This window comes from Pteronotus mesoamericanus, unplaced genomic scaffold (genome assembly GCF_021234165.1).
Source record: "Pteronotus mesoamericanus isolate MK-2021 breed Mesoamerican mustached bat unplaced genomic scaffold, CSHL_Meso_final contig_68, whole genome shotgun sequence".
NCBI lineage: Eukaryota > Metazoa > Chordata > Mammalia > Chiroptera > Mormoopidae > Pteronotus > Pteronotus mesoamericanus.
In genome coordinates this window covers 4,166,599-4,194,420 of record NW_026555234.1, presented here as the reverse complement: position 1 = coordinate 4,194,420, position 27,822 = coordinate 4,166,599, and the positions used below count along the sequence as shown (strand labels likewise).

The 27,822-nt window shown below is 54.6% G+C and overlaps 1 protein-coding gene across 1 annotated transcript; it reads right to left on the bottom strand.

Moving 5' to 3' along the window:
* Positions 1 to 624: 624 nt before the first annotated feature.
* OTOP1 (otopetrin 1) lies at positions 625 to 26,194 on the bottom strand. Its single transcript, XM_054582233.1, has 6 exons — positions 25,801 to 26,194; positions 17,055 to 17,191; positions 15,022 to 15,080; positions 9,117 to 9,247; positions 5,693 to 6,624; positions 625 to 795 (listed from the first exon to the last, which is right to left on the bottom strand). Exons 1-6 carry the CDS (start codon positions 26,192 to 26,194, stop codon positions 625 to 627), a joined length of 1,824 nt encoding a protein of 607 aa, XP_054438208.1.
* Between the last annotated feature and the right edge of the window lie 1,628 nt (positions 26,195 to 27,822).

Sequence of the window (27,822 nt, the reverse complement as noted above, 5' to 3'; positions counted from 1 at the left end):
AGAGTAAAATATATATTTTTTAAAACTTCAAAATGATCACAAATAAAAATGTGCCAAAATTTCAGGTGAGAAATATGTCCTTATATTGATCTATGCACAAATTTCCATATGAATGACAAAAATAACTTCGTTCAAAAATGAAACATGTTCAGAAAGTACTATATACGCTAAATGTGACCGTGTCCACGTTCACCAGCGCCAGGAGGGGTAAAACCTATGGGCAGTCAGCCCACACCGAGGGTCCGTAAAAGCTGGAATGCAGTAACACGAACGATCATAAACAGAAAAGGCTTTTTATGAGAAACAAACTGCATAAAAACTTTTCCCAAACTGGGATCACACTCTTCAAAAACAGAGGCCCACCTTTGTGAGATAAAATAATTTGGGTTCAGTTAGAACTCACGAGCTGGGAGAGCTTTCAGCCGCCCGCTGACTTTGACCTAACTTGTTTACCTGCTTCCCCGCGGGGCGGGCGGAGGATGGGTCCAGGCGCAGGAAACCCGAGCCCCGCAGACAAAAGGCAGAGCCGCTGCTTTGTAAGGCAGTATTTGCCCAGCCTGGCCATTCCTCCCCCCCCCCCCCGTGCCCCGGGGCGCTTGTTAGCTCGCTCCCCCCAGATGCAGACTATATCTTACAATAGACCTCAAAGAGGGAGGCAGCTGCGTGCATGCGGTAGAAAATGGAAAAGGGCATGGCGAGGTTGACCACAATGATCCAGGGTTCAAAGCCAAAGACAATTTCCTCCAGCCCGTTGTCGTACTCGGGGCGGCAGCCGAAGGCTGGCGGGATCCAAAGCTGCAAGAGAAGGGGGGTCGTCTGTGCTGCCGCCTGGGAGGCCCCAGCCAATCCCAGGTGCCCACCAGGACAGGGAGACGGAGTCGCACCTGTCACAGTGAGAGCAGGCAGCCTCCGCACCTGCTTTTGCACAGTCCCCAAACGTGCCTTTCTTTCCCGAGTCTTCAGGGCTTCGCTCCTGCCTCTTCCTCTAACAGGGACTCCCTGGCTTCCCCCTGCCAAACCCTACCTTCCCTCAAGTCCCGAGGTACCACCCCTCCCAGGAAGCCCTCCTTGATCTAACCAGTCTGGGCAGGAACTCCCTCTGTGCTCCCAGGGCCCCCGGTGTTGGCCGACAGGAGAGGTCGCCTGTCTGCCACTCCTGCCTTGCCGAGCCAGCGTTGGTGCTTGGAGAGCCCCGCCACGCAGGCCTGAGCTATGAGCTCTGTGGTCTCCTCTCTGGCTTGTCCTTGGCCTAGAGAGGCAGCCCAGACCCCGCCCCCATTCCCCTGGTCAGGGGGCGGAGCCCATGCTTTGGAGCCAGACCTGAGTTCAAGCCTCAGTTTCCTCATCTGTAAGATGGGAACACTAACGCCTGTCTCAGGGCTTGGAGGACAATAAAATGGCAACTAATTTGCAAAACCTAAAGCAAGAACCTATTATTTTTGTTGCTCATGGAATCTACACACTGGTCCCCCCTTCTCAGTCTCCCTGTCCCTGTTCCTCCACCTTCCCCCAAACTGTCAGGCCCCCCGGTCAGCTTCTCTTTCGCACTGCACACGTCTGTGGCCCTCTCCCCGCCACGCTGCGGCAGGCAGACTCCCAGGGGACCCCTGTGACCCCCACCTCCCGGGAGTCACATCCTCATGGAGCCCCGTCCCCTCGAGTTAGGCCGAACCTGGTGACTCAGTTCCAGCAAACAGAATATGACAAAAGCAATGGATGTCACCTCTGAGATTAGGTTGCAAAGGACCCTAGAATCCACCTTACTCGTTGCCTCTTGCAAGAGTAGAAGCCCACGTTGTGAGCCGCCCTGTGGAGAGGCCACAGGGTCGGAACTGAGGGAGGTCTCAGGGCAGCGGCCAGCAAGGAACTGAGTCCTGCCAACAGACTCAACAGCGGGTTTGGAAACAGACACCCTCCCCACCCAAGAGTCAAGCCTTGAAAGGATGGCGACCCCGACCGGCCATTTGCGGCCAGGGAGACGCTCTGAGCAGAGGCACCCCGCCGGGACCGGATTCCCGACCCAGAGAAACAGTGAAATAAGAAACGTGCATGATTTCAAGTTGTCAAGTGCGGGGGGTAATTTCTTATGCGGCACTAGGTAACTGATACACGTGGCTTTCGTTAGCATCTCCCTCTGGAACTCCTGCTCCTTCATATCTTTGTCCCATTGTGTTACCCGAGTTCTGTGACGTGTAGGGTCCTCCTGCCACCCCACTGGCTCTTCCCTGTCTCCTTGGCTCAGCCTCTTAATGTTGGCTGGTCCCCGGGCTCCTTCCTGGGTCCTCTTCTCTGTCCACAAAGCCCCCAGTTATTACACACAATATGCCGGTGTACAGACCATAACGTCCCACTCTACGTCCCCAGCCTGGCCCACCCTCCAACACCCCAGGCTCGTGGATCCCACTGGCTACTCGGGTGTCTAAATCCATCTCAAATGCAGCATTCCTGCCCCCTTCCCCCATCGCGCCCCCCATCGCGCCCCCCCATCGCGTCTTCCTCCCGGTTGCTCGGCCAAAACTCCAGGCATCACCTCGTTTTCCCTGTGACTCTCATGGCCACCTCCCTGCCACCCAGTCCATCAGTGAGTCCTGACGACCGCGTCTCCAGAACGCCACCCGCAGTCCCCGCCCCTCTCCGCGCCCGCCCGCCCGCCCGCCCAGGCCGCCACGCTCCTCCCTCATGCGCACGGCTGCAGCGGCTGCCTGACGGGTCTCCCTGCTCCCACGCTTGCCCGACAATCCACTTGCCACCCCGCGGCCAAGTGAGTTTTAATGTAAATAAGATGGTGTCTTTTCCCTGATGAAACCCCCAAAGTCGTCACAGCATACTCAACATCTGCCCCTACGTGGGACTGCAAAACCCTCTGTTAGCAGATCCCTTCCTTACTGACCCCCCAGCCCGGCCCCCCGACTGGTCCCCCACCTACCCAGCCCCAGTCATGTGGCCCATCTTCCTCTTCCTCAGGTGAGACAGGCTCACTCCCACCGAGGCTTTGCACTGGCTGTTCCCCCTGCCTGGGACACTCGTGACCAGCTGTCCCCTGCCGGCCAGCTCCCGGCTCTCATGCCACCACCTGAGAGAGCCATCTGGCCAGGCCAGACCGTCTGACTGCAATGGCCGCCCAGGCGCTGTCTCGCTCACCCTCCTTCCTTATTCTCTGCAGCGTATGTGTCCCTAAAGGTCTTTCCCTGTGTGATTGTTTATCGCCGGTCTTGCCATCTGGTTTGGAAGCCGTACAGGAGGAAGACCAGAGGCCTCGGTGATGTCCCACACAACCAGCCACGTCTGTGCCTGGCCGTCACCAGGCACTCGGAGGGAGGAAGGCAGGGAGGGACAAGCAGAGGGACGACGAGAAGAAAGGAAGGAGAGGCCACTGGACCTCATTCCTGGAACCAGATCTCTCCCTGTGCTGTCACGCGGGCTGTAGTTCTTGCTACTGACCCCAGTGGGAAACGGAGCTCCATCCTCCCCTCGAATGTGGCGCGCCCTGTCACCGCCTGACCCGTCCAATATGGCAGAGCTGATGCGGGGCGATTCCCACACCCAGCCTGGAGCGACTGGCACTCGCGCCTCTTAGAGGGTTGGCCCTGGGGACGTGGACCGCCGCACAAGAAGTCTACCTGCCCTGAGACCGCCACGCTGGAGAGTCTACATGCAGATGCCATAGCCTGGAGTCCCGGCTGAGCCCAGTCTTTCGGCCACCCCCACCCGAGGCACCAGATCTTGGACCTCTCACGCAGATGTCCCGCCAGCTTCAGTGGCTACCGGGAGGAACAGGAGCATTTCCCAGCCAAGCCCTGCCAGGATTTCCAAGCCACGAGGTCACAAGACACGATGAAATGGTTACTGTTTGTTCCTACCTTTGGGATTATCTAACTCAGCAGCAGAAAACCAAAACAGCTGCCTGTTGGCAACGCCCATTGGATGTCACACGACTGAACGCGTCCAGGACTAAACTCTCAGGCTTCCTTCTGCTCGGAGCCCCTCCTGAGCTTGCTGCCCCCTCAGAGTCCCCAGGCTCCATCATCGGCATCACCAGCTACCCAGGAAGCCAAGTCAGAACCGGGGCGTCATTCTCAACATCTCCCTCCCTTCACGCTCTCCGACGTGGGTGACGCTGCCGGGCATGACCCTCAGCAGGTGAGCCAGTCACAGAGACAAGTCCTGTGGGATCCCACTGACGTGAGCTACAGGGAGTCGCCGAACTCAGAGGCAGAAGGACAGTGGCTGGGGTGGGGGGAACAGAGTTGTTGGAGACAGCACTTCAGTTTTGCAGGATCAGAAAAGGGTAGAGGAGGATGGCGGCGACGGTCTGCTTCCCCCCTGGCTGCGGAGCGCTGACCATCAGGAGAGCAGGCTCCGCGGACTGGGCCTCCCCACGAGCCCGGCAGCCCATCGCCGCGGCCGCCTGTGGGCGCCAGCGGCAGCTTCCCCTCCTTATCTCAAGCCCTGCCACCCCTCCACGTTCTCTAGAACAAATCCCGACCGCGCACGATGCTTTGGGCCCCTCTCTCTTCTCTCCATCCCTGCCGCCTCTGCCCTGTTTCGAGTTCTCATTATCTTCTATCTGGGCAGCGGCGGAGGCCTCTGGCCCGGGCTCCCGCCTTTGGTCTTACCTCTCCCCGTCCTGCTAAGCGGATCACCCCAGAGCACAAAACGAAAGGGCCCTCAGCATGCAGACCGGACTCGGCCGGGCCTGCGAAGCTCTGCTCAAGCCGACCCATCTGACTGGACCCCCATCCTACCTCTCACCCTGCTGGTCTGCTGAACGAGTATGAGTTCATGCTGAACTCTTTGGTGCTCCTCTGATGGGCCACGCTTTCTTTGGTCTCTGTGGCTTTGCACATTCTGTGCTCTCTGCCCCAAAAGCTCTCTGCCTTAACTACCTGGAAACCTTCCAACCACTCCTTGCGGCTAAAACAGACAATACCAAGTGACTGACCGTACCTCTTCGTCACCTTGCTACCTTTCATCATAGAGGCTGGAAAGCACACCATCCAGTTCCCCAGGCTCCCTTGCAGCTCAGAGTGGCCAAGGGAAAGACACTGCCTGGCACCAGTTATTTCCTCCTTCTTTCTGTCTTGAGACCAGACGTGATGTCTGGTGCTGCTGCAGCCATCTTATGGCCATGTGGCAAAAAGCACCATACCAAGCAGGGTTGAGTGGAAAGGCGAACAGTGCCTGGATCCCAGATGACCAGGCCAACCCCAGGAGCCAACCTCCAGAATTCTTGTCTGTCAGCCTAAGGATACTGCTGGTCAAGCTTTCTATAATTTGCAGCAAGAAGCACCTCTAATTAAAACGGCCTCACCTCAAGCACCCCCTACTCATTCAAGTCCCTCCCTGGATTCCTGCTCCTATTACACCTCGCACATACCTTGCCCCAGCACTCGCCACACTTACCGTATTATGTTTTTTCCTTGTCTCCCTACCCCACCATACAGTGACTGTTTTGAGGAAAGAGGTTGTCGCTTCTCACCTCTAATCTTTAGCTCCCCCGCCAGCTCCTGGCGCATGGCAGATACTCAGGAAGTGAGCCTGTAGACTATAGACTGACATTCCAGCCTCCATTTGTTAACCTTACACCAAATTATTTTGACTACAACCTGCCTCCATTCCTTACTGGAAAAGGGCAAAAGAAGTAAGTTTGCTGATTTGTAAAAAAATAAATAAATAACTTGATGCGGATTACCGAAATATTGCAGAGGAACAAAAAGGCTGCAATATTCCTCAGGACGCTCCTCTTGGCGTTGCCCTGCAAGAAATGGGGGTGCCTGACCGGGCCCCGGGCCCCTTCCCAGCTCAGCCCTGCATCCCCTTTGCCACTGCCTTCTCTCAGGCACATATTTCCATTGACGGCAGGTGGCATCTGGCCGTCCTGGGAAGCCACATCATCCCCGACTGCAGCTCTGCTCTTGAGGCCGGAAGAAGCCAGGGATGTGTCACTGCCATTGCAGACGGTGACCACCCGCAGGGTCCTGATGTCATCGGAGAGCTTCCCGGGCTCTCGGTGAGTGGACTCGATGATGAAAAGGTTCTGGATGTATTTCTCGACAATGACCAGGATGGAGTAGGGCAGGTTGTACCAGGTGTACGCGGGGCGGGCCTTGGCACAGACGATGGCCAAGATGGAGCCCCAGGAGAGCAGCCAGGAGCCGGAGGCAGTGGCCACCAGGAGGTCCGCGTCCAGTTTGCGCGCCGGGTTTTTGGACTCATCTAGCGACTGCTCATCGAGCCTGTAGATCCAGATCCCGGCCAGGCCCGCGGCCCCCATGAGCATCAGCAAGGTGGTGGCGTACAGGTAGAACATGATGAGCGCCGACTCGCTCTTGGTCTTGGAGCGCCCGATCTGAATGAGGTACACCACCACCACCGCTATCGTGGCGGCCAGCGCGGCCAGGCCCAGGGCCGAGCCCGCCGTCACCCCGCGAAACCTGAACTGTATCTTCGGGTGCTGACGGCCGTCGACTCTGCGGCCGATGTTTTTCCACAGGACGTAGAGCATCGTGGAAGCCAGGATCTGGTACTCGATGTTGAAAGGGTAGAGGTAGTAGATGCCGTGGGAGAGGGCCGAGCAGAGCGTCGCAGGGCTGCAGTTACACGGAGGCGAGTGGTCGTCCAGCTCTGGGGAAGGAGGCGGCCACGGGGACATGGAAAAGCACAAAGACACATTTTCACGGTGGGTCCACGCTTGGCTTTTCCCATCAAATTAAAAGCTTTATTTCATGGCTATTATCATATTTGATATCATGGCTCAATTGACAGCCATGAATATCCCCCAAAGAGAATTAATTACATGAATCACATTTTATCCATACATTGGAGTATGACGTCATGCCGCTATTATAAAGGGTAGGGTAGGCGGAAATTTACTTATCAACATACGAAAACATTACCAAGCTATTGTTGAACTAAAGCAGCTTGCCAAAGGGACTTTTAGTAAATTATAGATCTATAGATGATGGAGAGACAGACAGACAGACATAGAAAAATCTGGGAAGACATAAATGAAAATGTTAACAATGGTTACCTCTGGGAGGAAAAGCGGCAGCTCATTTTTCTTTTCTATTTTTTCAGTAAAAGGCACTTTTGTGTGTACATTTTCCCCGGCTTTACTGAGATATAGTTAACACTTAATATTGTGTGAGTTGGTAACACGTGTGTATGTGTGTGCAAGAGAGAGAGATTCCTCAATGTGCTACAATTTAGAAATTAAGTGGATTTTGGTACCTCCATAAAATGGAGTAGGAGATAGTTAAGTAGTGTTTCAATGATACAAGAAAATAATCATGTTATAAAAACAGTGGGAAAAAAGTAAGAACAAATTCTATATCCAATATTTTTAATGCATATCGTAACCCAGTATTCAGTTGAAAAGTCCACTTAGAAAGTAGAAACAAGCTTTTTAACAGAATAGAATTGTAATGGAACAGAATAAGACAGAATGAATGGAATTAAATATGTTAGAAATGTGAGAGTGTCTCTGATATATTGATTATTACTTCATAATATCTGTGTATGTACATACAAGTGCGGAGCATTTGGTTTGTGATGTAAAGTTTGTTTCTTACCATAGGTTGTAGTCAAATAAAGATTAAATATATGCAGTGCAATCTCAACTATAAATAAATAAATAAATAGCACACTACAAAGAAATAGCCAAATGATAACTGCATTTAACCGAATTTCTAGGTAGGTATCATTGTGGATTTATTTCTATGCACCTTATCATTGTTGTGGTTTATGACGTGCACATATTACTTATAAACTCCGATGGAGAAGCTCTGTGGTAGCAGTCACTCCCCTTGCTTTCGCAGAACACTACACTTCCCCGTAACCAATACAGTACAATGCAAAAGAAAGGGAAGAAACCAGGAGGAAAGGTTCGGATTAACAGAGCGTTAGAGCTGACAGAGTCCTTTCTAAAAAACTACTCGAATCCCCTCTTTCACGGAGGTGTCTAGAGCCAGATTGCTAGGGTTCAAACTCTGGCTTGATCATTTACACGCTGTGTGATCATCAGCCTCTCTGCGACTGAATGGCTTTGTTCACATCACGAGGTCCCCACTGCCTGCCTCGGAGTGTGGGGACAAGAATTAAGGAGCAACGTCCAGGGACCAGAACGGTGCCGGGCACTTAGCAAATGCTTAACAAAAGCTGGTTTTTGTGATCGTTGTCATTGCTGGTTCTGTTCTTCACACCAGTGAGGCAACGGAGCCCAAAGAGAGCAGGATGCTCCCGAGAGGGGCTGCTGGCGGCGGGCGGTGAGGGGATGAGCAGGGGCCCGAGCGTCGCCAGCGCACCCCCCGGCTAGTGGAGACGCGCAGCGCAGCGCGGCTGGGAGGGCTCTTTGGCAGTGCGCGGTGCAGGTGCCCTCGCTTTACAAATGGGGCAAGGCAGGTTCAGAGAGGTTGAGTGGCTTCCGAAGGCCACACAGCCAGTGTGGGAAGAACACACAAACCCGAGACATCCAGTTCCCAGGGCGTTGTGCTGTCCTCTACCCAACACTTCCCCCAACCCCCGTGTCCCCAAGGAGAAGGGCTAGGGCACAAAGGCCAAAGGCCTTTGGAAGAAAATGGGAAGATGAGTGCTAAAGTCGCTCACATAGGAACAAGGAGCCGTAAGGACGGGCCAACATTATAAACAGAGTAGACTTAAAGGAAAACTTCAAATGAGCTAAAACCAATTAAACAAAACCTACCATTAGATGTCTAAGGATTTTTAAAAGCTATACTTTTAGTGGAAAGAGCTGGTAATATGGGCTTAATTAAACACAGCCAGAAAGAACCGTCAATCTTGCACAGTTGTAAACAAAGACATTTGTTTCCGTGCTAACCTGGACCATGTAAATGGCGATCCTGATGATAACCCTTGGGTCTGACAAGCCCCTGAGTCACTGAAGAAACCTTTAATTATGTCCGGCACACTCTACTTATGGAACCAGGGGGAAGGCTCAGGAGGTTTTCAAAGATTTTCAACAACAGAGGATTGTCTGGTCCATGCTGAGCCAGGTGGCCTCTGCGGTTCCTTGGAACCTGGGCCTCCTCTGACTGCTCTGGTCCCTGCAGGTTTCCAGGATGTTCCGACATGGCGGCGGGGCACCTCCCACCCCTCACCTATCGTTATGTTCCCGAAGCCCAGGGTGATGAGCCGTTCCTTGTGCTCGTTCAGTTGGTGCTTGGACTCATTCAGGACGCTGTTGGCCCACAGAAGCAGGTTGGTGAACACCGAGTGGATGACTCCAAACCTGAAAAACACAAGGTCTCAGTTCTTGAGCAACCCTGGGAAGCTCCAAGCCCCATGAGGTGAGATGGAGACATTGCACACACACAAAGGCCTCCTTCTCAGCCATGGCTCTGGTTTCACCTGGCAGTTCAGTTCTCTGGGTGGGTCCTCGGCCTGGGAGGAACAGTTCCACAGGAACTGTCAAAACCACAGCCTTGGCATTCTGCCTTAGTCTTGAGCATGCCAGTATTCAATTCACTGTCCGTGGGACAAAAAGAAACTGGATCTCGAAATTAGGAACACAAGGATGGAAATTTGTTTAGAGTACACGACCAACCGTACCATACCCCAAACCTCTTCGTCTAGAAGGGAAGAGGAGAGATCAGTGAAGGAATGAGGAAAGGGCTCCACTGGAAATCTGGAGAGTTGGGTACGCCCTTACTGTTGGTTGGCCAATCCAACAATTGTCATCATCCCCTCTGTCTTGCCATTTACCTTGAAAGACACTGGATCAAGCCAGAGACTTGCTGTTTGGCATCCCTTGCAGCTAGGCATGGCCACTGTGGCCAGCGGGATGTGAGGTACTGAAAAGCTTTTGCTTTTGTAATGAATGGGATAAGAAAAAGAAAAGCCAGCCTTGGCTTTTCTACTGTCTTTTCTATTGGCTTTTCTACTGTCGTTCTTCCTTTTTTTCCAGCCTTGGATGTAGGCATGAAGGCTGGAGTGTTGACAGCTTGAATGTGACTATGAAGCAACCAGCATGGGATGAAACCCTAAACCGCCAAGGAGGGCAGAGTGAAAACATAAAACGCCTATTGTTGAGCTTCTGGAGTCTCCAGTAGGTTCAGCAATGAGGCCACGGTCACAAATAGAGTGAGTAGTGATGGCGTTTGAAGAGTTAGTAAGCGGCAGGGCTGTCTGAGTCTGACCCCAGAGTCCTGCCTTTGTCTCTATGCCCTGTGGCCTCCTAAGGAAGAAGTAAAGCGGTGACGTGGAAGGTGGCCGCTGGACTCTGGGGAACAGAGGAGAGGTGTGTCGGGAATACAGCTCCAAGGGGGTCACCTCATGCTTCAAAACCTCCGAAGTCCCCCCGTGCCTGCCGGCTTAAGGATACACACATTGGTAGCTTCCAGAGTAGTTAACAACGGGGGCCTTGCATGTAGCAAGTGCAGCAAATAAGCCTGATTGGAGGGACATTCCTTGAAACTGATGGGTAACTGATAGCTCCTTAGCTGGAGAGCAGAGGCCCAGGGGAAACACGCCTCCTCCCTGTCTAACCGAAAACATGCTGGTCCAAGATCAGCCTGCAGGAAAATGGTGCAAACGGGTCCTCAACCCTGACCTTGTCTCTCCTCTGAGTTTTAACCCCAGCCGACTCCCCTGCAGGCAAAACCCTGCTTCCTTTGCCAGCTGCGTGATGCCCAGGCATCACTGGGGAAGGAAGCAGCCTCCCCGGGGTGGGGGGTCCAAGCCAGGTGTTCGCCCACCTGTTGGCCCCTCACTTGCCAAGTTGCTATAGATGGTGGCCAGCCTTCCCGGGAGTGCGGGGAGACGTTGCACAGTCTGTCCCAAATGCAGACAATGCTGTTTGCCTCAGGCCCGCAGGCTTTCTTTTACTTACAATGCACACAGCTCCCCTTTCTTCTCCTCTTTCCTGGTCCGAATGGCGGCTCTCCAAGTCCCGACCCACTGAGCCCAAGGAGGTGATCAGGAGGCCACCCGGAGCCGCAGACTGTTCTGCCCACGGGCTCCCTGCGAGCTGGCAGCCTCCTATTGGTTTGATCTGGAAATTGTCCTCCCAACTCAGGGAGGACGGCATTTCCTCATGGCAGGCTGCTTTCTCATGCTTGGAGCCAATCACCCCAGACCACAACAAAGAGAAGGCTTCGAGGAGCCATTTCTGATCTCAGTTTATGTTTTCAGCTCCACTTTCACAATTACTGTTCCATTAAGCCTCACCCTTGGGAAAAGAAAAAAAACTCCAACTCGTATGAGCAGTTCTTGGATCAGGACAGAGTCCCTAAATGTACTAAGAGTATGGGGTAGTGGGATACTGTCTCAAAGACTAGAAGGAAGCGGTAAACCCGGGCGGGCAAGTTCCTGAGCCTTCGGGGATTGACCGGAAATGTCAATGGAGAAAGCCGGTGTCAGGCGGCATCAGGGAGTGGCGGAGGCTGTGGCAAACTGAGGGGACAGGCCCCGTCTGGAGGCACAACTCCCTCTCAGCTCTGGCTCTTTGTCTCCATGCACACGGGGGATTGCCAAATCTTCCGCTGTCTCCAGGAAAGTCTAAACCTAACCCGAAAGGTGGTAAGGAACTCAAAAATGTTTCACACTCGGCCCTTGAAGCAAAAAGGGGCGCATCAAGCCGTATGCGTCCCTGGTTCAGACCGCGCACTGTCCGGTTTAGGAACCAGGCCCAGAGACAGGCATAGACTGTTTCCAGTCACTCAACGAGCAAGGCCAGGCAGGACTGTGTCCTGCCCCTCAGGGTCCCCTCAGACGGAAGCCCCTGGCGGTCAGTGCCCAGGCACATGGCCCAGCGCAGCACGGTCCCAAAACACATCGTGCACAACACGTATGTGTACCCTTCCATTTTCTAGTAGCCACGTTTTAATAAACAGTAAAAAGGAACAAGTGAAAATAATTTTAATAACATTTTTGTTAAACATAATATATCTAAGATGCTATGATGTCGACACATAATTAATACCAAAAAAAAATCTGATCGGGGTATTTTACATTCTGTGTGCCATTCTAGTCTCTGAATTGGGTGTGTGGTTTACGGTCCCAGCACATCCGGTTTGAACTAGCTGCAATTCAAGCGCTCCGTCGCCACGTGCGGCTGGCTGGCAGCTGGCGGCTGCTGTACGGGTCAGCGCAGGTCTAGAAAGAAAATACAAAGACCCCGTTCTGCTTGGAGGGGATCGGTCCCAAATGTCCTGAGGCCGTGCTTAAGTAAATGACTAAAACGAAGAGAAAGGCTTCACGCAGCAAACCAGCTGCCACTAAAGTCTCCGGGATGCCATGGAAGTGGCAGCCAACATTCAGGTCCCACCCAGCCAGGCACAGGCGGGCTGCCTGACCTGGGACTTCTCTTTCGCTTTCTGAGCCTCAGTTTCCTCGTCTGTTACATGGGATCATGCTCAAACCTATTGTCGGTGACCGACAGGGCTATGGCGAGAGAGGACCTCATACGTAACACACGTAAAAGAAACGGCTTGGTAAGTGCGGCAGCTCACTCTGTCCAGCCAGAAGTTCCTGGGGACAGACAGGGGCTCAGCACGCATTTGTGGAAAACACCTCACCCTACTCCCCAACAATTCTACCTCCAGGGATTTAACTCAAGCAAACAATCTGAGACGTTCAGAAATATTTCTGATTGAAGATGTTCATCCTGTTCCTATTTATAATAATGACCAAACATTCAGAAAGATTACTTGAGCGGCAATAGGTGGTATGGATGGTGTCCCCTCAAAATTCACATGGTGAAGCCCTCATGGGACTGTATTTGGAGATGAGGCCTCTAAGGAGGTCATTACAGTTAAATGGGGTCATAAGGATGGGGCCCTAATTCAATAGGACCGGTGTCCTTCGAAGAAGAAGAGCCACCAGTGACCCGCCCCCTCCTTCTCGCTCCCTGCCCACAGGAAAAGCTGTGTGAAGACACAGCGAGAAGGCGGCCGTCTGCCAGCCAAGAAGAGAGTTCTCACCAGAAACCAGCCCTGTTGGCACCTTGATCTTGGACTTCCAGCCTCCAGAACTGTGAGATGATTGCTGGAGCTCCCTATCTGTGATACTATTCCGACCGAGCTGCCCAGCACAGCCGGATATTGGTTAGATGAACTATGGCAGCCGCTGCTATGCAATCAATAAAGATCATGGTGTAGAGACTGGGGCGGGGGAGGTTAACAGCAGCATGAAACAAAGAAGCAGAGCAAGGGGAGCAGGGCCAGGGTTGTAAAAAGGAGAGAGGAACAAAATGTATCTCTTCATGGAAAAAAAAGACTGAAATGGAACTGATTAATAATCTCTGGTAGTGGCTGTTTTAGGCAGCTCCCGCTGCTATAACAAAACAACAGGAGTTTCTTTCTCACAGTTCTAGAGGCTGGAAGTCCAGGATCAAGGTGCGGGCAGGGTTCGTTCCCTGTGAGGGCTCTATTCCTCATTTGCCGCTGGCCGCCTTCTCCCCATGTCCTGGCAAGGCCTGTCCTCGGGATGCACATGGACGGAGAGCGAGCTTTGGTGTCCCCTCCCCTCCTTATAACGACACTAGTTCCTTCGTAGGGGCTCCCCTCCTGCGGCCTCATCTGAACCTAATTCCCTCCCACGAGCCCCACCTCCAGGCGCTGCGCACTGGGGTTTAGGGCTTCGACACACGCATTTGAGGGACACACACACTCCGTCCGTAACAGTGGCACAGGGAGAGTTTAAAGGCTACTCTATCCTTCCACGTTTTATTGGGGGGGGGGAAAGTACAATTTTTGAAGAATGACTGTGGAGCAGATAAAGTTAAACCCATGGCATGGAACAAGAATACCAAGTGGTCTCAGGCTGTGAGCAGGGCCCAGCCTGCCGACGGAAGGGACAGCTGGGGACACACGCGCTGTCCTCCCTCCCAGCAGAAGAGACAGGGCGACCTGGGACTGGGACGCTGACCAGGGGGAAGTCCCCTCACCTGCGGGAACCTTCTGCCTCACCTGTAGTTACCATAGTTACCTTCACAGAACCTCAAGGAGATTAAATGTGAGGATGGGTGAGGGAGTCTTTGTCCTGCTTGAAGGGACCACTAAAGCCATCTTCTCTGGGTCCTTGGCGCCTGGACCTCATTGGTCCCTAATTGGTCCATGTGACCTCATTTGTCCATTCCCCTCCCACTTCTGCCCCTCGCCCTGCCTCTCCCTCCCTTGCTCTGCCCCCAGCAGGAGGCGTGGCCTCTTGTGCGAAGGCTGGGGTTAAAGATCGCTGCCCCGGCCACCGCATGGGGCTGCACAGGGGACAACACAGGCTGCCAGTCAGTGTGGGCTCTGGGGGCTCCGCTGCGGTGTCCCCGCCGTTATCGCTGCGCACCCCAGCGGGGCTGGCAGCAGGCCCTGCGCACCGTAGGGGCTCAGTAAGTGCCTGGCAGCCTGTGGAAGCTGACGCTCTGTGCTTAATGAGGTGGCTGTAAGTTACTTCTCTTTCAACAGTCTATTAAAGTAGCTCTATCCAGCGGTCACACATACATCAACTTTTTCAGCCTGCGGGGCTGGGGAGTGTCCTGTCCCTTACTGACCCTGTCCGTGAGGAGGGGTCTCCCTGCAAAGCAAATGCCGTTCCCTGGATCCACCTGGGTGTGTGCCCACAGGCTTCCTTACATGACACGAATACCTTGCTTTATCCGCCCCATCCTCTGGTGGACTCTCCCTCGAGAGAACAGAGGACAGGGAGGCTAACAGACCCGACCCTAACGGGCACTTCCCGGTCCGTGCCAGGCGCCGGCGCTACACCAGCTACCTCCCCCAGTCCTGAGAGGCAGCTGTGCTCGCGTCTCCATTTTACAGACGAGGACACCCGAGGGTCGTGAGGGGGAAGTGTCTAAGGAGTGGAGTCGGAACTCAAGCCCACGTCACCCTCCTTCCGGGGCCGTCCTCAGGAAGGGCCTCCTCCCCGGCCACGCGTGGAGGCTCCGCTTGTCGGGATGCAGGTGAGCGCTGGTCTCGTATTTGCAACCCAAGCAAGAAGGCACTGACGAGTTTTGTTCATTCCAAAGGAACGCCAAATTCAGCACGTAATGCAAGGAGCCGCGGTCCTTACCTTTCCAGTGTTTTGAAAGACTGGATGATATCCTTTGCGTGGCCCCAAAGAAAATACACCTGGACGGAAATAAAGGAAGAAGAGAAAGACACATCAGGGGGAAACCGCCATTGTATCTGCACACTCCCAAAGCGGTGAAACTTAGGGAAAAGGCGTGGTGGATGCTGGGGACATCCGCGGCCTCCCACCCCAAGAATGGCAAGTCGCTGCGCTCATCTCGGCTGGCAGGGCCATTCGCCGTCGGGATGTCTGGGGACCGGCAGCCTGCCTGTCATCGCCCCTGTTAACCTGCCCCCGTCCCCTGCCGGCGACCAGACACTGAAGGCTGAGACTGCAAATGCAGGGCAGACTCGGCCGGGCCGGTCATTTCACTCCAGTCCATCTGCTGCCCAGCCCCCTGGCCCCGCGGCCCCTGGCAGAGCACAGGGGACGGGCTGAGCGGGGCAGCTGGGCCTGTGCACGAACCCCTGGCCTTGGCAAGTCCGGGAGCCTTTCTGCACCTGCCTCCCCACCTGCGAAACGGGGGTGACGACAGAACCTCCCTAGGAGGGTGCTGTGAGCAATGAGTAAGACGGACGTGACAACTGCTCGGAGCAGCCGCCGCAGCGGGTGCGTTTTCCGTGGGCGCTGTCCGCTGTCAGCGGCTCATTGGTGCCCACGGGCCCGGCGCTGGGTGAGCCCCCGGAATGGCCTGGGCCTGGTTTTAGAAACAAGCACATACCGAGCGCCTGTTTTGTGCCACAAACGGGTGGGCACTTTATAAATTTGTCTTTGTAATCTTCATCTTGCAGTGAAGTGCTATAAAAAGATAATCAGACAGCACGAAAGAAAAAAACGCGCTTCTGCGTACTCTCTCTTCTGCATTGTTTTGCCTCAGACTTACTATCTTGCTTAAGAAAACATGTTCAGGGCAGGATTCCTAAAACATCTGACACTCAGAAACAACAGGGAAACTGTTAAGTAAATTTGTAATTATTAATAAACTCTAAGTTAGCAACTTAACGGCTGCTTTTATAAGGCGGGGCGGGGAAGAGGGAGGGAGGGAGGGAGGGAAGAGGTAAGGAAGGAGGGAGGGAAGGAAGGAAGGAAGAAGGGAGTCAAGAAATCTTGTGAGCAATGGCAGCGTCCCTGGGCCGAGCTCAGCGTCTCGCAGGGTAGCTGGTGTGGAGGAGGAGCATCATCCCCGTGACTCGGCCGTGACTTTGGGCAAGTCACTGGTCCTCTGTGCCCCCAGCCCCTTCCTTGGAAACGAGCAGGACGAGCCAACACCTGGTCTTGGGGACATGTGGAAGCGCAGCAGGAAGCGACAGAGGAGAGGCACTTTGCAAACCCGGAAGTTCTACAGAAATACTAATTACAGCTTCTATTATCTGAGTCACAGGGACCTCGCCACTGACAGCCGCTCCCAGGGATTTCTGCTCGGGAGGGAGGCGCGCTGGAGCCTGTCGGAGCCCGGCTCCAGCGCGAGGTTCTCCTGATTCTAAGCTGCACGTTTAAACGGCACACGTCAAACCTGTACTTCTTAGCCACACCAAGTTGACCAAGGCGGAGGAAGAACCTCACACATTTCTAAAAGCTTTTAATCCACAGGGAAGCAAACAAAATAAAAGGGTTTCGATGACCCAGAGGCGTGACTGTGACAGCACAGGGTTTCTTTCGGGGGCTATGAAACTGTTCAAAAGTAGAGTGCGGTGTTGCCCGCACAACCCCAGGAACATACCGAACCACGAGGTGGTGCGCTTTCAACGGCTCACTTGTGTGGCTCTGAATTATCGTACAGCTCAATGAAACTCTAAGGTTAAAATTGCCCCCAGCCTCTCCTGGTGGAGTCTGGCCTGGTAGAGTTTCTGACTCTTCATCAGTCCAAGTTCTGCCTCACGGGATTTCCACGAAGTCAGCCAAGGGGCCATTGGCAAAGGGCCGCTTCCCAAGGGCGGAGCCCCGGAGTGGGCCGAGGCTCCCTGCGCTGCCCCGCCAATCCCGCCTGGGGTCCCCGGGCACCAGGCAACGCAAGCAAACAGCGCGTGGTCTACCTGCAGCAGCGTGTGCACCGCGTGTGTGACGGGGAACACCCCTTCAGTGGCTGAGAGACACTCGGAAAATCCAACGAAGTACCCAATTTTAAGGCATCCCAGGATGACGGTGATGAAGGCAAATAGTGTGATACTTCCTAAATGGGAGGGGGGTAGAAATAAACATATAAGTATTACTGTTCACTGATCTCATTTCAAAATAAATTATTTTTAACTCCTCACATATGTGGTCAAATGATTTTCCACGAGGGTGACAAGACCATTTGATGGAGGAAGGACAGTCATTTCAACAACTGGTTTTGGGGAAACTGGATCTCCACTTGCAGAAGAACAAAGCGGGTCCCTTACCTTTCACTATGCACAAAAATTAACTCAAAAGGAATCAAAGACTTCAATGCAAAACCTAAAGCTATAAAACTCTTAGGAGAAAGCATGGGGGGAAATCTTTACCATGGTGGGCTTGGCAATCATTTATTGATTATGACACCAAAAGCACAGGCAACCAAAATAAAAATAGATCAATTGAACTATATCAAAATGAAAAAAATTTGTACATCAGAGGATGCCATGAAATATTTATAAATCATATCTAATAAAGCATTAGTATCCAGAATCTATTTTTAAAATACAGTTCAAAATACAACCCAATTAAAAAATGAGCAAAGGACTTGAGTAGATGTTTCTCCAAAGAAAACAAGTGGCCAGTTAACACATGAAAAGAGGCTCAACATCACTAATCAGCAGGGAACCGGAAATGAAAACCCGCTCACACCCAGGGCGGCTGCTGCGGGGAGGTGGGGAGAGACTGACGACATTGGCAACGATGTGGAGACATTGGAACCCTTGTGCACTTTTGAAGTGAATATAAAATGGCACCGACACTGTGGAAAACATGTAAAAATGGCATTGCTAGGTGATCCAGCAATTCCACATCTGGGTGTATCCCTAAAAGGACTGAAAGCAAAGATACCAAGGGACGTTTCTACAGTCGTATGCATGCGGCATTATTCACAACAGCCAAAAGGTGGGAACAAGCCAAGTGCCCGGCAACAGATGAATGGATAGACCAAACATGGCCCATCCGTATGGTAGGTCCATCCTTAAGGAGGAAGGACATTCTGACACAGGCAACACCATGGACGACCCTCGAGGACATTATGCCTTGTGAAATAAGCCAGGCACAACCACAGCTGCCGTGTGAGTCCACTGATATGAGGCTCCTTAGAGTAGTTAAATTCACAGAGGCAGGAAGTAGAATGGTGGTCGCCAGGGGCCGGGGCAAGGAGGGAGGAGGAGCTGATGTTCAGGGGGTACAGGGTTTGGCAAGATGGAGGAGTTCTGGAGATTAATTGCACAACGTGAGCATGCCTAACCCTTCTGAACGTACACTTAAAAATGACTCAGTTGGTAAATTTTGTTATGTATATTTTGTTATGTATATATTTGTATGTATATATTTTGTTATGTATATATTTGTATAATTTTGTTATGCATATCCCATAATTAAAAATAATACATATCATAAATTCTACTCTTCGTCTATTAAGTGGAAGCTCGGAGGCTGCATTGTGTCCCGTTTGTCACTGCGCCTACCCCATGCATGTCCCAGGGTCTGAGAAATGGTACAAACTCAGCAGACGGGCTGATTCAACACAGGGCCTCCAGACACTCCTCCCCTGCCCCTCAAAAAAAAGATCAAAGTAAGAGTCACTGATCTGCAAAAAAAAATCTCAGTTCTCTAATCCTAAAATCCTGTCCTCTAAAGAATAAACACAAAGGGTTTATAGGTATGCGGGAACTCACGATGCTATCTTCGCAACTCTTCTGTAAATCTAAAAAGGTTCTAAAACTGAAAGTTTATTTTTTAAACATAGTTTAGGGCTCTATCTCAGTGTTGTGGAGAAGGGCTATAATGCATGACATGAGGAAAGGAGACTTTCTTTGATGGTCTATCCACATGGTTTTAGCCAAAAAGTAAACACAAACCAAAAATATGCACCTAAGAAAAAGGCTAGAAAGGAATGTACAAAATACATTAACTAGAAACTTGTAACAAACAAAAAAATAAGCAAGAATGGAGACTTGATACGTCGAAGTTCCTAATCCCTCTTCTGGGCCAGCACTGGCCACCATTCACGCGTTCTTTCCCACGAACCGGAGGAAACTGGTCCGGGAGTGACGTGCTTCCTGGCGCGAGAGAGCGAAGGCGGGGCCGTTGCACGAGCTATAACGTTACAGCCCAGCGCGAGAAGCCGCTGCTGCGCGGTAATGCGATCGCCTGGCTCCTGGCCTTTGCCCAAAGCCTTATAGAAACAGCTCTAAGTCACTTTTTTTTTAGTCCTGGAAAACCCCCAGCGAAAGCAGAAACTTTGTAAGAGTGGAGATTCAATCCCAGCGCTTTGAAATAGCTGAACAAATGCCTGGTTTCCGCTGATGGCAAAGAGACAGAGCAAGATGTGAGCAGGTGCTTGCGGTGGCAGGGTGACAGGATGGCGCTACGGGGACCTGGGCACCAGTCCAGGGAGCTCAGACAAGTCACTTCCCTGCTCCCACCCTCAGTTTTCCCATCTATAGAACGAGATCGGTCCACAGCAGCAGCTCTCAAACTGGATCACACAGCAGAATCAGCCACAGGGCTTATTAGAACAGAGAGAGCTGGGCTCCACCCCCAGCGTGGGGTGAGGCTCCCAAATTTGCGTCTCTAACAAGTTGCCAGGTGGGGCTGATGCTGTTGGTCCAGGAGCCCACCCCGAGACCACATCTCTGTTAATGACATTTCAAGAGTTGCGATGAATACATCAGGTGCCCTCTCATACTCTTGAAGTCCTTTCTTCCTTCATCCACCCACCATCCATGGACTCATTCATCCACATGTTGATACATCAGATCTGTATTTTGGGGGCTCCCCTTTGTGCAGGAGGCATTGGCCAGGGCCTCAAAGGGAAACCAACAAGACGGGTGGGGAAACAAATGTATGCAGGTATCACATTGCAGCAATCAGGGTGTGCGCAAAGCAGGGAGGGATGGGCTGGTGGCGGACTTGTGGTTGGCAGCCTGGGAAACCAGAAGCCGGGGGAGGAGTGGCCAGTCCCCAGCAAGGAAAGGACTGCCGCTCAAGGACCCATTTCCAGCCCAGGTGCCACCTACTTGTCGGGGCAGAAGATGGAAAGATATTTGACGAGCTGCAACATATAATTCGTTCAACAACTATTTGTCGAGGACCAACTATGGTCCAAGCACTGGCACGAGCGCTGGGGATTAAAAAAGTCCGTAAAAGAAAGTATCTGCCTTCAGCGAGTTTCACATTCCGGTGGGGAAGACAGAAAATGAAGAAATAAATTACCAGAGCAGAGTCAGCAAGCGCTAAGTGCGTGAAGAACGGCAGAGCAAGGAAGAGGATCGAGGTGGACGACGGACGGCCAGCAAAGGACCCTCTGAGCATTGGAGAAGGATCTCACCCACATAACTCCCCTGACAGAGGGCTTTAACCAAACAACCAGTCCTCATAGTGAGGGAGGATGAAGAGGAGAGGGGACGAGAGTGAGCACCCAACTTGGCAAAAGACTGTAGAGATAGACGGATAGGTAATGGAGGGAGAGCAGGAAGGAAGGAATGAGGGAGGGAGGAAAGTGGATGGATGGATAGTCCAGTAGATAGATAAAAAAGGAATGGAAGAGAAAACAAGGTAGGAGACATTAAATCCCAACGGATGAAGATAAACTGGAAATGTGTAATTTACATGCTCTATAAAGACTTGTGATACAGAGTACACTGGGGTCCGGCTGGGTGGAAAGCAGAGATGCAAAACCTTTCAAATGTCTCTTGGTAAAGGGATGGGTACTAGGGGATAAGAGGAGCAAAAGGAAGGATGCAAATGATTTCTAAAGGTCTTGTCTCATTGGACTAGAGAGGAAGTGGGAGGACCCCAGAACAGGAAGCCAGTGTCTTCCAAGCCCTGCCTGGTGGGGGAGGGGGCATGGTCAGAGCCACGGCGCAGGCTGCCCTTGCCCTCTTGCCCTCTCTTTCGTGCAGGGCCGGAGCAGTGCCTGGTCAGCCCACCAGACCCAGGTTTCCGCTTGGCCACCACAAAAGTTATCTCTGGGCCGCAGGCTCGGCTCCCTTCTCTGCTGCTCTCTGCCAGTTCCAAGAGCCTTCTGTGCGGCAGAGAAGACAGAGCAAGGTGAAAGTAGGGGACTGTGCCTTCTCTGTCACATGCTAATATCACGCCATCTGCCCCTTTCTCACTCTGTCCGAATGTTGCCAGCAAGAGGGGCTCAACCCGCCTTCTGAAGCCCTTTCAGCTTCCCGGTCTGGGAAATGGGGGTGACGACACCCTCCTCAAGAACTGCCAGGAGCCTGAAAACATGATGCTAGTCACAAAGACGGCATATTATATGACTCCATTTACAGGAAATGCCCAGGCGAGGCAACTCCAGGGAACAAACGTGGAGCCGTGGTTGCCTGGGGCTGGTGGGGAGCAGCAGCATCGGGGGGGCCGGCTAAGGGGTGCCGGGCCCCTTTCTGAAATGACGGGAATGTTCTGAAATTGGCTGTGGTCACGGTTGCCCAGATCTGTGAACAAACGAAAAGCCATTGAGTTGTGCACTTTTAATGGGTGAATCAGAGAGTCTGTACGGACTAGATCTCAATGAAGCTATTTTGTGAGAACTGGTCGCTGTGGGGACGCACTGATGTGGGGCTCGCTGCGGCTGAGCAGGGACAGAACAAGAAACAAAGGGTGTCTGGAGGCGGGGGCGGGGCAGAGAGAGCTGTCCCATTGAGATGAGCACAGCTCCGAGGAGGGGAGCCCAGGCCCGAGATCAGGAGCTTGCCGGATCCGTGCTGAAGCCTGCAGGGCGGTTTCCCGGGCGTCCTGGCCGCACTGCCAGGCTGCGGTTCCCTGAGCGCGGGGACTGGAGCATCTCTGTGTCCCGCAGCCTTTGTCCGCCGCCCGTGCCTCCACCCTGTCTCTGCCACCTCTTCCCACGTGTACGAGACACATCTCTGCAGCGACCTTCGCCTCCTCGCACACGGGGCGGACACTGGGTCCTCCGCCCCTGTCGCCACAGCTCACGAGGCCACCACCGCGGGCTGACCAACAGAAGCAGTGCACTCTGCCCCCTCGCTTCCGGCCCTAAGCGGCAGTGAGCAGAGTGCCCTGCGCAGCCCACGCCGGGGCTGCACGCTGAACAGAGGGCACTGTGCCGCAGACACGGGTGTGCCTCCTTTGAAGAAGAAAGCACTGTGCGAATAGCTGACCTCACACAAAAAAGAATGGCTGTGACATAGGACCGGGCCAACGCTTCTAATGTAGCGGCGTTCCAAACACACACACTGAATGTAGCTGTTGTTCTTATTGTTGTCATTCCCATAACTTTGTGCTCATAACACTTCTGTGGGTTTGAGACAGGACAGAAATGAGTAAAAAGAAAAAGCGACCTTTAACCACTGCCGTCGTTTGAGATGCTGGAAGCAGGGAGAAGCAGGGCCTGGCCATCAATGGGATAGAGCAGCTCTGTACTGGGTGTCTTTCGCCACAAACGCCGGGCTGGCAGGAGGTGCCCCGGCTGCTGTTTTTCCTTCCTTTAGCAAGTAAAGGCGCTGGGCTCATAACCCAGCGTGCCTACCACACTTCTAAAAACGGGTCAACATTTTTCTGTTCCAAAGGAAGTGTGGAAAGAGTGAAGATAGGGCAAATAGAAAATGGAGTCATTTTAGTCAAGCTGCTAAAATATTAATACGAACGTTGAGGTATGAAGAAACAATTCTTTTTCTTGTCTTACATAGCGTGAGAACTTAAACTTTTGGACTTTCCAGTGTTGCATTAATTTCTAGATGTACACCAGTCTGCCGGGCATCGTTTTACTTATCTATGTGTTCACTGGCTGAGTCCTGTATGTGCCCTGACCGGGGATCGAACCCACAACCCCGGCCTATGAGGACGACACTCCAACCAACTGAACTCCCTGGCCAGTGCCCAGTGTGTGTCGACGTCAGGACATACATTTAACCTTCAGAAAGCCCCCCATGAAGGACTCAGGATGCGTCCAGACCTCCCGCCACCTGTTCTCCAAACCGCCTGGCACCCACCCCCCCACCCCCCGCCTGCTGACATCTGACAGCCGTCCTGTGCCAATTCACGGGCACCCCGTGCAGGGATGATTATCCTCAAGGATACAACTTTCACTTTGAGAGCTCTGGCCCTTTCTTCCTCCTTTGGAACACCTCTGGATTTTCGCCTACCTGTGTTCTAAGTTTGCAAACTCTAAGACCCTTGAGTCAATCTTTACGATTTATTTCCGGCCAAAGCCTCCTGACTCTTTGCGTCCAGCCAACAGAAGTCTTCGCTTTCTCACACCCAGTGGGTGGAACAGAATAGTTCCTGCTCAAAGCAAAGCCTCACAACCCCCACCAAGACCGAAACATTTTCTCCAAACACCGCAGTGCCCAGGATCCCACAGGGCGGCTCCCCCAGAGCCGCAGACTTCTGAGACTGTCGCTGGAGCCAGGGCACAGTTGGGTGAAACTGGTCTTTCCAGCCAGGATCCCCGGGAAAACCTCGGTCTCTCGGCCAGGGTGGAGGCACTTCCCTTAGCACCGCGGCGTCCTGGCATTCTTTGGGGATAAGTGGCCCCTTGCTTCTTTGATGAGCCACAGCTTATTTAGAGGGATGGACAGTGCTTTGCAAACCGTGTTCACACGACATCTCCCAGCCCCTCCCTGAGATTCTTATTTTACTGATGAAGAAACTGGGACTCAGAAAGGTGATGGTGACAGAGCTGAGACATCAAGTCACGCCTTCCACGACCAGCACCATTTCCATCATCCACATGTCTCACGTGAATGGATATGTTCTTATGGGGCAACCTCCTGGGTGTCTTAAACAGCCGCCATTTAGCGAACGCCTACTATGTGCCCTCTCTCTGTTGCCGCATGTATTCTACCACTGCTCGGTGTCTAGCAGACATCGCAGATGGCAACCTGGACACTGCATCCTCACTCTGCTCCTCCCCCGGCTTCCAGCCCTCAGGAATGGCCGCCCACTCACCCACGTACCCCCCCGCCTGTGCTTGGGGCCTCACAGGAAGGAGGGCGAGAGTGAGGAAACACGGGAGAGAGGAAGGAAGCGGGGGTTAGGCCGGGGAAGGCTGACAGAGAGAGGAAGGAATGGCTGAGGAGGGAGGAAGAAGGGAAAAAGGGAAGAGGAACAGGAGGAGGGAGGACGCAGCAAGGGAGGGAGGGACAGAGAAAAGGCCCTTCCACTCCGGAAAGCTTCGGTCAAAAGCCCGTGTTTGTAACATTTCTTCAGCCCATGTAAGTCACTATCCTCAAAATAACATTTCCTTTCCGTGTGTTTGATATGGGACGGGATGTCCGCCACTCACATGAGCCTCCCTAAGACAGCCTTTTCAGAACAGAACTCTGGGCCATCCTGGAGTTGTGTCCAGTGATTTCCAAAGTTGAGATGAACCAGACACAGGCCCTGAGCCTAAGAAATCTAAGATACCACCCGGGTGACAAGGCTCCCATCCAACAAGCCATAACACAAGGCAGACACGGACAAGGACCAAGAGAGCTCTCCACAGAGAGCCGGGATGGCCCCTGGGAGGGAGCGGGGGGCACCGGTGGCGTGGGGGCAGACATCGGCGGGAAGGTGGGTGGGAAGGAGGACAGCGGCCTGCTGGGCACCCCCTGTACCCGGCGGCCGCCAGGGGCCCTACCAAGCGTGATTCCCGGTCCACGCGCGCTGAAACTAGCGGGTGGGCAGGCTAAGGAGCTTGCTCAAGGTCATGCCACGAACCTGAAAGCCACGCTCTGAAAGCGAGATTTTAAATTCAGATCCAAACAAGAGCATTCAGGCAGGTGCGTGACGTGTCTGTACCCGGCCTCCCCCATGGAGGTTTCCCAGACAGTGGCCTTCTGTGCAGACGCCCGCGGCCCCCTCCCCTTGACCTGCACCGCGGCCATCTCCCTCTCAAGGGTGAAAGCTCCTTGAGGGGGTGGGTAGGGGGTCAGGTGGGCTCCTGTCCGGACACTGTTTCTCAATCACTGTGTTGTGAGGGCCTAGCAGGTGTGACTGCCTCCCCACCGCACCCGAACATTCCCTTGCTCATTCATCGCTTCACTCGTCTCAGCCGCAAGTTCTGAGCACCTACTCTGAGCCAGGCCCTAAGGCGCCATCATCATAGATCCCCTTGGTAGAGGGGACAGAAGCATCAACAAGTAGAACAGTGTCTACCCTGGCCAAAAACACCATCCTCCAGGAGGATGGGGGAGAGATTGGGGGGAGGGGCCAAGCCCAGTCTTGGAAAGCAGGGCTAGGACAGAATATGCCAAGTCACCGAAACACAAAATACTGACAGGAACGGAAAGCCTTTGAGACTGGAGCACAGAAGGAGGGGGGTAACTTGGAAGAGGCCACCTGGGGCCACATCTCAGAGGGCCCGGGGTGCTGGGGCAGAGAATGTGGCCTCCGTGCAGGTCGGCGCAACCCCCGCAGGGCCCTGAGCCAAGGCCAGGTGTGGACAGGTCTGCGTCCCCGCGGCTCCGACACCGGCGGCCGGAGCCGGACAGCGGAGGCTCCTGCCGTCACGGAAGAAAGAGAGAGAACCGAGGGCAGGAGGGGAGAGCCTGGAGGGATGTAGCCGAGAGACCTAGAGGGCACGGAGCTGCGGGTGGGTGCGCAGGCCGGCCCGGCGCTCTCGGCGGCCCGCGCGCCCGCCCAGCCCGGCCCCTCGGGACTCACCGCGGAGCCAGCGCGCGCTGGCGTGCGTGTCCTTGAGCCGGATGAGGCGGCGGTGTGCCGCGCTTCGGCCCACGTACCACAGCATCCAGAGCAGCTGCAACAGCATGAGCGCCGTCAGGACGCAGAGCAGGTCGCTCTTGCCCACGCCCGAGGCGTGCACGGCCCAGGCCAGCAGGAGCAGCAGCCCCGCCACGAACACGATCAGCCCGTACTGGCTGCTCAGCGCCTCGGCCAGCTTCTGCGGGACGCTGGCGCGGACGGCGCGCCGCCGGGGAACCGGGGACCCCGGGTTCGGAATCTGGGGCTGCGGGCTGGGCGCGGGCGCCGACGACCCTCTGTCCGGGGCGCTCCGCGCCGCCCCGGGAGAGGCAGGCGCCCCGTGGTCCTCGGGCATCGCTGCGTGGCCCGCAGGGAGTCTAGCCCCGGTGGCTGCAGCCCCGCCGCACCTGCTGCCCCTGCCTCGGCCTTGCCCCGACGCCCCCTCCCAATCCCTCTCTGGATCGCCCTCCGACCCCTGCTTTCCCCTCTCCTGTCTGTCTGCCCTCGGTCAAGGGACCCACACGGTCCGCTTACTACCGTCCCCCACCCGGCTGACCCGGCCTGGCCCCGGCTACTCGGAGCTCCCCATAAGCACTGCCCGCTTTCCCCTCGCCTTGTGGTGCCCCGGGCAGCCTTCCCACGCCCCCCGCGACCCACTCGGGCCGCTCCCCGCGCCTGCGGCCTCGGACTACAGCCAGCCCGACGCCCGCGCGTCCTCCCGCTCCCGACCCAGGGCGCCTGGCCCGGGATCCCCGGAAGCCCTGGGCAGCGACGGGTGCCTCCCGTCGGCTCCCGGGCTGGGGGCGGCGCGGGGTCGCTCTGAGCCGGCCCGGGAGTGGGCGCGGGGGCGGGGCCGTGGCCCAGCCGAGCACCCCGCGCTCCGCGGGGGCGTGAGGTCTCCCCTGCGTCCCCGAGCGTCTGCGCTGCGTCCCGCAGAGACCCAGGTGCGCCTGGAAGTGGCCGTGTGCGTGGCTCTGCCTGTCAGTCTGTCTGCCCTTGTCCCTGCTGATTTCCGCGGTCTGCGTTCTCTGCTCGGGTCTCTGGCCGGCCGTTTCGAGGCTCATCACTTGCCCCTGGATCTATATGAATAGGGGAAGGGCGTGTCTTTGTGTGTCTATGTTTGTCTGTCTGCTGTACCTGTGTGTCTGCTGGGAGACGCCCCGGTGCGGATAAGGCAAGAGCCACTTCCCAGGAACAGAGATCCTCTCTCCCTCCTTCGAGGGAATGGGAGCTGCTTCTGGAGGCGAGGCGCTGGGGAGGGGGGTGCCGGGGCGCTCCGCGATACCGCGGACGCCAGAGCCCTTCCCACGGACCCCCAGCCCGCCCAAGGCAGACCCCGTCCGCCCGAGTGCCCGCTAAGACGCCGCTAAGGGGAGGGAGGTCCTGGGAGGTTTCTGCAAGAGTGTCCTACGGGCTGGCCCGGCGGAGGGCGCGTCGGAGGGGGGCGCCGGGAGGGAGGAGCAGGCAGCCTCGTGGGCAGCCGCCTGGGCAGGAAGGCCGGCCTCGGCGCCCAGAAGACGCCCTCTCCGCTGGCTTAACGGTCCTTGGTTGCTGTCCTGAAATTCTTAGTTTTTGAACAGGACAGAAATCCACGTTTTCAGTTTGCAGTGGATCCAGCAAACCGCCTAGCCAGTGCTGACGGCCAGAGGTGCTGGGCGGCCGGGCCGGGCACCGGGACCTGCCTGGCCTCAGTTATTTTTTCACTTCATCCATTCCTGCGTCCGGTCAGCGCTTCTTCAACTCTGAGTTGTTTGCCAGGTTCTAGGCCCTGGGCCCTGGATGATGCACTGACACTCGGGGACACACACTCAGCAGGCCGTGTGTGGGGGGACCTCCCTGGGAGGCTGGGGGAGCAGAGTGTGAGGCTCCGCCCGCCTTAGGAGCTCGGAGCGCCGGTGAGATCAGCAGGCCACCGCTGTGAGCGGGGCTGCCTGGACCAGAGGCTGGGGGAGACGAGTCTGCCAGGAAGGGTGGGGACTTCCC

What these genes read in the sequence shown, in the direction of transcription:
- OTOP1 (XM_054582233.1), bottom strand. Translation starts at nt 26,194, where the DNA reads ATGCCCGAGGACCACGGGGCGCCTGCCTCTCCCGGGGCGGCGCGGAGC. An exon ending in CGGTGCACACGCTGCTGCAG is followed by an intron (nt 15,081 to 17,054) that starts GTAGACCACGCG and finishes ATTTCCGTCCAG; the next exon opens with GTGTATTTTCTTTGGGGCCA. An exon ending in TGTTCCTCTGCAATATTTCG is followed by an intron (nt 796 to 5,692) that starts GTAATCCGCATC and finishes CTTCTCTTGCAG; the next exon opens with CTTTGGATCCCGCCAGCCTT.